Genomic DNA, 9,335 nt, shown 5'->3' with positions numbered 1-9,335 from the left:
CATAATGGGTCGATATAACACAAAAAATCCAAAACTTGAATTTGAATGATTACAATGCTTCCATTCGGAAGCAAAAAATTATTTGAGAAGAATTCCCCCAATTCGTTTCAGTTCGAAATACTGAAACCCGTCAATATTTTCAGTAGTAAGATGGCGCCACCCGTCAATTCAGCCTCCGTCGATAACCCGCCAAACCCGTAAAATCCACAATAAAACCCCTGAAACCGCCCTCGCACCTCAAAAACCCCCCGAAAAATTCTCCACCGAGCAAAACCATCGGGTAACCCTCCCGCCCACCCCGTCAATAAATTAATAAGCCTCCAGAAAATTCCATCAACTCCAGTGTCTCCTCCATTGTCTCCTCGTCACAAAGAAAATGACAACAAATCAACAGTTGTTTACCCCGATCAATGCACATCCCTTCTCAACAATAAACTCGTGATAAAGTACAGCAACAAGAAATAAATATCAGAAAATACTGAATAAGTGACGGACAGGTCACGTTGTTCAAGGTGATTGGTCTGTCGCTCACATGGGTACATGACCAGCGTCTGTGTCATACATAACCGTCATGCACACAATCAGAATAAACAACCATCCCAGACATTGTGATTAACGAAAAATTTGGTGCTGCTGTTGTCAATCTAATTGGACTAATAATCTCGTGATAATTGTTTCGATGCGCGAGATATCGGAGGTGATGAGAGATACGTACTGGAGACGTACGGACGCCCAGCGTCAGGCATAACCTAGAATCATTAGTCGTTGACAAAACCGTCGAATATCGAGGGATTTGAAATAATTAACGGTTTATGTGATTGAACAATTGGGAAAATGGCTCGGGCAATGGTCTACAGGGGCTCCTCGAATCTCCTACATGTGGATCCACCGAATGATGAGGTTTGTTGATCATTTTTTTGACGCATTTTTTGGGGAGGGTTTGGGTTCTTTTGAGGATGGAAGTTGGGATTGATTGAGGATTTCACGGGGAAATTTGTGATGGAGGTGGTGATAATGTAATTTTTTGGAGCAAAGAGCCAAACAAAAAAACAGGCTTTTTCGTTTTTTATATTCTGCATATTTGTGCAGAATATAAAAGTAAAAACAGTGGGTGCTGATTTTTTGGAGCATTTCGGTTTTGAATGGGCGAAAGTGCTTTTTATGGCGCTTGAATGCATTTGAGTTTTTGCGGATCATTTGGAATGTTCATAATTTTTTTGTGAAATTTGTCGGGCCTTTTGATGACGAAATTTGGGGTTATTTGAGAATTTTGTGGGGGAGTTTATGGTGAGGATGTAATGGAGATGTTGATAATGGTTTTTTTGGAGGGAAGAAGCTTTCTTTTCTGTTTTGAATGAGTGGAAGGCCGTTTTAGGCTTCAGGAATTCATTGAAGTGTGAATTTTGTTGGTTGGATGTTTTTCATGAATATTTTGGAATTCAAGGGAGATATTGATAATTCTTTTTTATACAGTTAGTTGGGAAGAGTTTTCTGTTTTTTTGACGATGAAAATTGGGATTGATTGAGGATTTCACGGGGAAATTTGTGTTGAAGGTGTGATGGAGGTGATGATAATGTAATTTTTTGGAGCAAAGAGGGTTTCATTTCGGTTTTGAATGGGCGAAAGTCTTTTTTATGGCACTTGAATGCATGTGAGTTTTTGCTGATCATTTGAGGATGAAAATTGGGGTTTATTGATTATTTCATGGAGGAATTTATGGTGAGGGTGTGATGGAGATGTTGATGAGGTATTTTTTTTTTAGAAAAAAGGCTTTCTTTTCTGTTTTCAATGGGTGAAAGTCTTCTTAATCTTCTGGAAGTCATTGAACTGTACAGATTTTGTTAATTTCGTGTGAATTTTTTTTCTGAATATTGTGGAGTGCAAGAGAAACAGGAAGTCGTTCTGTAGAGAAAGAGAGGAATGAAAAATGTTCTAAAAATATTTTTGTATCTTTTCTTGATTTGGAGATATTTCCAAAAATGGTAGTGATGACAAATTTACTTTTCTGATTATATTATCAATGTTTGAATTCGTCTCGGTTTTGAAATTAGAATCGTATTTCTTGATTGTTTGAAATTATTAAAAATGAAATGTTCACGTAGACGTTATTATTTGACGTAGAAAGATAGTTTACATTGAATTAATAATAGTTCTATTTCCCTCTGAAATGAAAAATGCAAATTATTTTATAATTTCATCGGAGAAATTATGTTGATATGATCCAAAGGTTGATGAACCGTTTTTTGCACTATATTTCAAATGAGGAAAAGTTATTGGCCCTCTAATTGAATATTGCAGTTTTTATCTCAAATATCCAAAAGTCTATGAGGGATGGAGGATTCCTTGTAAATTCTTTTTCAGAGGAGAAGTAGAGACCTACAAAAAAGTCTTCATGAATATATTTGTTTCTCTTTTTTATTCAGAAAGGTTTGAAAGGAGCAGATACCAATGGAAAGCTAAATTCTTTGATTTTATTCCTTCCAGTGTTACTAACATGTTACTAACATTCCTTTCCCTCAGTTTTTATAACAAAAATCTCATTGTTTGATTGGTAAAACTATCACAAGTGAATCAATCAATAGCAGTTTGTACTTTCTTGTAGAAAAAAAGTTGAGAATCATTCTCTAAGTTCATGGGAAAAATTAATAAATTGATTAATTATTTTTTCCATTCCTCTCTCTCTCGGTTTTAGAATGAAAATCTTATTCATCGATTGTTGAATTTATCAGAAATTAAATATTTTGTATTTTATATTCATTCAACTGTAGTTTATATTTTCTCTCTGAAGAAAAGACAGACTCATTCAATAATTCATGGGAAAAATTATCATGAGCATGTGTGGCAGAGATTGATAAAGCTTTCATTCAGTATGAAAAACTTTTTAATAGTTCAAACGAATGAAAGTTCTTCTTGAAGTCCATTAAACTCTTGATTTTACGATTGAGTCTTCACTGTGAAGTTGAAACTAGCAGAATATTCACCAGCTCAAGATTCAATTCAGGGGTTTTGTAAGGGTGCTAAAATGAAACAGTCGAAAAACGACTGTTTGACGCAATTCAAGCAAAAAAAAAATTTATTAAATTTTTTTCTTCCATCAGCTTTTGTTTATTAACTTTTTTATTCTTGGGAGTACTGATGAGAATAATAATTTTCCATTTAGTAGAGAAAATGACACAGCAAAATCCTAAGTCCAGAGAAAGCCCCAGGGGGAGACCCAGAAGGGGAAAAAGAAATGTGATGCTGAATTTCAATCGAATGAAAAAATTAAAGTGTAATCGGCCTAATCTAATCAATTGAATTATAATCAACTGAAGTATAATACGAATAGAAAATTAATATTCTCATCAGTACTCCCAATAATAATAAAAAGTTGATAAAAAACTTTTTTTTTTCTTAAATTGCGTCAAATAGTCGTTTGTCGGCTGTTTCATTTTACCCCTCTCCCCCCTTCAAATATTTTTCACCTGGGACCCAATTTATACATGACTCAAAAATATTTGAAAACCCCTAGATTCGCATAAATCAAAGTTCCAGCTTCATATCTTCCCCCAATTTTTCGTTCGTCCGAAATTACCAGTCCCTTCATAACCCCCAAAATGTTCTCTGAAATATCAGGTGGACCCCCTGGAGCTCCCGATAAAAGCCGAGCCAAGCAGTCCGCTGATGGAGTCGGTCCCAGACTTCCCTGAGCCTCCCTACAACCCCCCAGACTCCACAAGCGCTACAGAATCGCCAGATCCGCCGGAGTCACGACCAGACCCCCTCGACTCACCAGCACCACCACAAGATCCGTTCGACTCACCAGCGCCACCACAGGACCCGCTCGACTCACCAGCGCCACCAGAGGATCCGCTCGCGTCACTAGCGCCACCACAGGACCCGCTTGACTCACCAGCGCCACCAGACTACGACTCCTCGGCAAGTTCTAGCTTAAATTCCTCTAAATCCCAAAAACCCCGGTCATCAGATCCTTTCAGAATTGCCAAAAATCCCAGGCGAAGTCGCCAACTAGCGCGATTTCTCCTAAACAACCGAAGTAAACTCCGAGAAAGTAGACTCCGCACTAGGTCCCTCGCGATATCCGCATCCTTGGCGTACGAATGTCCCGTTTGTTACGCGCAGTACAATGACCGCAGCGGTCTCTCAAAGCACCTGAGCTTCTTCCGCGGTGCCCAAAAGCGAATAGTCTGTCACGTTTGTAGGAAAGCCGTAGAAACCCCTCACCAATTGCTATCTCACAGAAAGTCCTCCCACCGTCACATCGCCTGGCCGGAGGCACCTTACAAATGCGACCACTGTCCCCTCTCGTACTCGAGCAAAATGTCCCTGCAAATGCACCTGTTCCACTACCACGACCTAGCAAATGACGATAAACCGGTGAAGCGTCGGGTTAGAAAGGTCGCAAGGCCATCAGTAGCTAGTAATATTCAAATCGCGTCAGCTAGGAGCGAGCGCAAGCAAAGGAGAGACCAATTGGCACTGGAGCGTAGTGAGAGCCTCCCGAAGCCCTCAACCGCGCGAAGGCGCTCGACAAATCGGCCAGGGCCGAAATCCTCGAAATCCCCCAGGTCAAATCCACCGCCCCAATCTAGCAGTTCTAGCGCCAATACCTCCAGTGCCAATGCTCCCTTCGTTCAGATCCATGCGGTACCTCAGGAGGTTGAGGCCCTCTTGAGTGATTACGAGGGCAGTCCCATGAAGAAGACAAAACTTGACGAGGCCCAAAAGTTGCCAGAAGTGGTGGAACTCACGTGTTTGAGGTCAGGTAGAGCTAGGGCAAGACCCGATGTAGTAGAGGAGAAACCTCAGGAATTGGATTCAAAGACTGAAGTAAAAGCTAAGACGCCGTTGAAGAGACCCTCGTTGCCTCAGCAAACTCCGAAGAGGAAGGGCACTCCGATGATACTAGCCACTCGAAAGGTGAAGCTCCTACAGACGCGTTATAACTGTCGAGAGTGTTATGTGTCTCTGACGAGAATTGAAACACTCGAGACTGAAGTAAATGAGTCCCCAGAACTGCTGTCTCAAATCGAGGGCACATCGATCGATCTTCAGCTTAAGAATCTGGAGATCGCTCTGAAGAAACTCGAGGTACCGCATTCCCCCTGCCCAGATGAGTCTCCAGTGAAAATTGAGAAAACAGGTGACTCGATGAAATCTAAGACCGAGATATACAGATCGAGCGTCTGTCGCACGAGATTCACAACGAAGCAGAAGCTAATCAATCATTATCTGTGCTTTCACACTAACTCGAGTCAGGACGAGTGTGGGGTATGCAGAATACGCTGTGGTAATTCTCGAAAATTGAAGAATCATTTGTTGCTTCATTGTGTCAAGATCATCCAGTCTAAGCAGGATCGATCGCCGATTGATCCCAAGGGGCCGTGCGAGAAGTATCGGAAGAAGCATTTGTGCCACGGCTGTAAGAAGCGATTCTGGCTGAGGTCTTGCTTGACCAAACATCAAGAGTTCTGTAGATTTACTCAATCAGAGATTAAGAAAATACCTGAGAAAAAGGAAAATGCTATTGTTTGTAACAATGCAATTGTTAGAAGAACCTCCCCGAGGAAACTTGAGCGCAAAACTAGTGATATACAATCTGCCAAGGGTGATTGTCAGGAGGAGAAGACTGTTCATCAGGACAAGACCGATCCAGTTGTCGCGGAAGTCAGTCGCGTTGAGTCACATAACGCCACATGGTCTTTACCTCCAATGAAGATTCACGAGCAACCCTCAGTGCCACCAGAGAATCACTGGTGGAACAAGAAAGTAACTTCAGCAGTCCTTGGAAACTCCTGTTCCACCTGTAACAACCACTTTCAGACGGCTGCCAATTTGGCAGAACACAAAAGGAAATTTACACCGAAACAGTTCAGTCGATGCGACATATGTGGAACACTGTTTCCATCTAGAAATCTCCTCTCCAGCCACAAGAAGATGACCCACTTTCCCGACGCAGGCACATCCAAAATTAGGTGTCCTGTTTGTGACCAGGGATTCGCTAAAAAAAGTAATCTGCGTGCTCACCTCCTGCACATCCATTACGATCAGATATCTAAAGGCATCGAGGAGTGGAGACAGCCTACTACCGTTTACGAAATGAAGTGTAAAGTCTGCAAACTCATATTTCAGAATCGAAGAAGATTCATCGAGCACAGTTTGTACTACTTGGACGATGAGATGTACAATTGCAACATCTGTGACAGTCGATTCGTTGGAAAATTTCGTTGTCATTTCCATTTGAAGACCGAGCACTACTCGAAGGAGATGCAGCAAGCTTACACTCATCATTGCCCGATCTGTAATGAGGGCTTCATGTATCAGTCACACCTACACGCTCACATGTTTCACGTTCACGATCTCGCTAATGATGCTGCAATCAATGGAGGTCATCTAGTGAACACCGATGATCCGTTTGTCTGTGCCACTTGTGAGCAAAGATTCGCGAGCATCAAACTGCTGGATCAGCACCAGAATTTCTACTCTAACGACGGAAAGTACCAGTGCGACAAGTGTGAGAGGAAGTGTAGATCTATATCGATACTCGAATGCCATCTCAGAGCATCGCACTCAAGTCGTACAGACGCTTTCCATGCCAAATGCCCAATTTGCGGGGAGGGAATATCATCGAAAACCTCTTGGATCTCTCACATCAAACATGCCCACGCGAATCCAACGAATCAGCCCTCGGAGTTCTGTCTGGAGAACGTTTGTACACTCAACGAATTGACCCGTGAGTCAGGAGAGAGTCACAGAATCGGAGGACATTCGAACCAGTCGACTGTGAGCCTTGAAGAGGATGTAGTCCTGTTGGACGAGGACGATGATCTGAGCATCCCGGAGGTCCAGACCGCCAACATTGAGTTCAATTGTGCCATTTGCGATGAAAAGTTCACCTCGAGCCAGGAGTTGAAGAGTCACAAGATCACTCATGGACCCGTTAACTACGTATATGAAGACAGCTTGAATTACTCCAACGTCCAGCTGAATCTTTCGTCAAAGGGGCATGAGTTTATCACAGAACCTCAACAATTACCAAAAATGCCGCTGAATGATTTCATCGGTCAATCCCTCGAGACGGCTCATCTCCCCTGCATCCCGTCCCAGGACTCAGGTGCTGTCCACAGTTATTCCACCGACAAGGATCCCTGCAACTTCTCAATCACCAATATTTACTCAGTCGGATTGGACGAGTACGAGAAATTGGCGAATAATCAGCCACAGGACGTAACCACGAAGAATAGCGAGGGGAATGAGACAGCGGAGATCCCACTGAAATGCGAGATCTGTCACCTTGTCTTCACTTGCGGCAAGACCCTCCAGAATCATCTGATAAGATACTCAAACTCTGGTGACTACGTCTGTGAGGTTTGCGGGAGAAGATTCAAGTGGTTAAGGGTCTTTCGGTCACACATCAGGAAGCATCATAAGAAGAAGAATGGCGTTGTTCCGTTGTACTACTGCGAACAGTGTGACGAAGCATTTGCCACGAGGAATTCCAAGCACATGCACTTTGCGCACATTCACAGTGATCTTCATATGAAGATATCCGATGACGATGATGTGACTATTGTTGAGAGTGAAGTTGTGGACAAAGCGGGAGGGAATTTGGAAAGTGTCGCACAGGAACAAGCGAACAAGCAGACAATTGAGGTGGACCTGACTGAGGACGAGGAGGAAGATGTAGCTGATCCACGAGTGGTCAAGAATCCTGTGGAATCAGCACCGACACAAACGGTGACACCTCTCAGTGCAGCGGTAAAGCCGACTGTCGCCCAAGCCAGAGTTCAGCCGACAGCTCATCGTCCGACACAAGTCGCACCCAACATCTGTCCAATTGTCTGCAATATTTGTCACGTCGAGTCCATCGACGTCGAGTTTTTGGTGAAACATTTTGCAACAGCTCATGGCATTCGTCTGGCTCCTTACAAACCAAATACACAGTATGATCCTGAGGTTCAATCGAATTATCAAAATGTCGCTGGCATGAAAAATCACTCGACTTATCAAGTGAATAGCCGAATAGATTCTGAACCACCAGCATTGTTTTATTACTGCAAGAGTTGTAGAATTCAATTTGCCAATGAATATTCACTGCTCACTCATCTACGCAATGCACATGCTAAAAATGAAACGGTCGCGGGAAAACAGGATAATTGGAATTCATCGGATACAAATTCAAGTGGTGGAGGTGAGAGGGTTATGGTTGGGTCAAAAGTTCAGGGGCAATCAGCGGGGGTTGTCTCTATGGAAACTTCCTTCATCAATTCCGATAAATATATGTCAAATGCTGATTCATCAGCGCCTGAAAATGCCATGGATCTGACGAAAAAGAGAACTGATAATGTTGTATTATCGAAAATTGATTTGGAAGGGGGGCCTGACAGGCCTTATCGCATTCTCGGGGGTAAAAATTCGCAGAATATTCAATTCATTAGCGTTCAGAAGAAAGATCTTGTTAGTTTGACGCGACAGAGATTGCAGATGAGTAAAAGTCCGGAGGGAAACAATATTCCTTGAGTGCTCCTCTCAATTTTCCACATTTTTTTCTTTCTCTTTTCACGATCTTTGGTAATTACGTGTTCAATTTTTTCTTTTGTACTCTCACTCTGGTAATTATTTAATGGTCAGGATGGAGTGGTACTGATGCAGTTTGTACTCTTTATGATGTTTTTTTTTAAATTTTCGTTCCGCGGTGGAAACACGAGAGGCACGAATGACAAATGAGTATTTTTTACATAGGGCCTAGGTGATTACCATTGTTGTAATTAATGAATACACTCTTCCGTAGGTATAAGTCTACGTTTATATGAATTCTGTACCGGTTACTCTAATATTTGAATGTATAATTCTGTTTCATCTATTGATGTTCTCATTATGCTTTTTTTTGATTATTCATTGATTCGAAAATTGTTAAAGATCGTAATAAATACCTATTGTCAATATCAAATTTGTTATTATTCATTAACTCTATGCCTGGGAACCTGAAGGGCTGACAGTGCATCCAGGTCAGCGTGATAGAATCATCAGCATAAACTCCTCAAATCAATACGTCTAAATTACACTTTTCCGTTGGTGTGAAAAAAAATCTCCTGCCAGGACTCAACCTCTTGCGGAGCCAAGCGATAAGTAGGGGATAAAACTTCTGCTATTCATCACACCACACCCGAGATAAGTTGCCTACTTACCACTATCTTTTGAAAACTTATTATAGACTCGCAAAAGTGGGGGAGAGCCCTTTTCCCTATTTCTCCAGGAATAATGGAAACCATTCGCGAATATCCATCGTCCGGAACATTCATTTGTAATTTGACGCCACCAGTATCACCAACAT

At 42.0% G+C, this 9,335-nt stretch overlaps 1 protein-coding gene across 1 annotated transcript; it reads left to right on the top strand.

Annotated features, from left to right (window-relative positions):
- Positions 1-293: 293 nt before the first annotated feature.
- LOC107040683 lies at positions 294-8,947 on the top strand. The gene is made up of 2 exons (XM_015260876.1): positions 294-900; positions 3,617-8,947. Exons 1-2 carry the CDS (start codon positions 835-837, stop codon positions 8,519-8,521), a joined length of 4,971 nt encoding a protein of 1,656 aa, XP_015116362.1. The 5' UTR covers positions 294-834; the 3' UTR covers positions 8,522-8,947.
- Positions 8,948-9,335: the final 388 nt, after the last annotated feature.

Source organism: Diachasma alloeum, unplaced genomic scaffold (genome assembly GCF_001412515.2).
Source record: "Diachasma alloeum isolate Michigan unplaced genomic scaffold, Dall2.0 Dall_scaffold_00339, whole genome shotgun sequence".
In the NCBI taxonomy this organism is placed as follows: Eukaryota; Metazoa; Arthropoda; class Insecta; order Hymenoptera; family Braconidae; genus Diachasma; species Diachasma alloeum.
Note: the sequence above shows the minus strand (reverse complement) of the source record. Positions and strands in the feature narration are given on the sequence as shown.

What these genes read in the sequence shown, in the direction of transcription:
- LOC107040683 (XM_015260876.1), top strand. Translation starts at nt 835, where the DNA reads ATGGCTCGGGCAATGGTCTACAGGGGCTCCTCGAATCTCCTACATGTG. An exon ending in TGGATCCACCGAATGATGAG is followed by an intron (nt 901 to 3,616) that starts GTTTGTTGATCA and finishes CTGAAATATCAG; the next exon opens with GTGGACCCCCTGGAGCTCCC.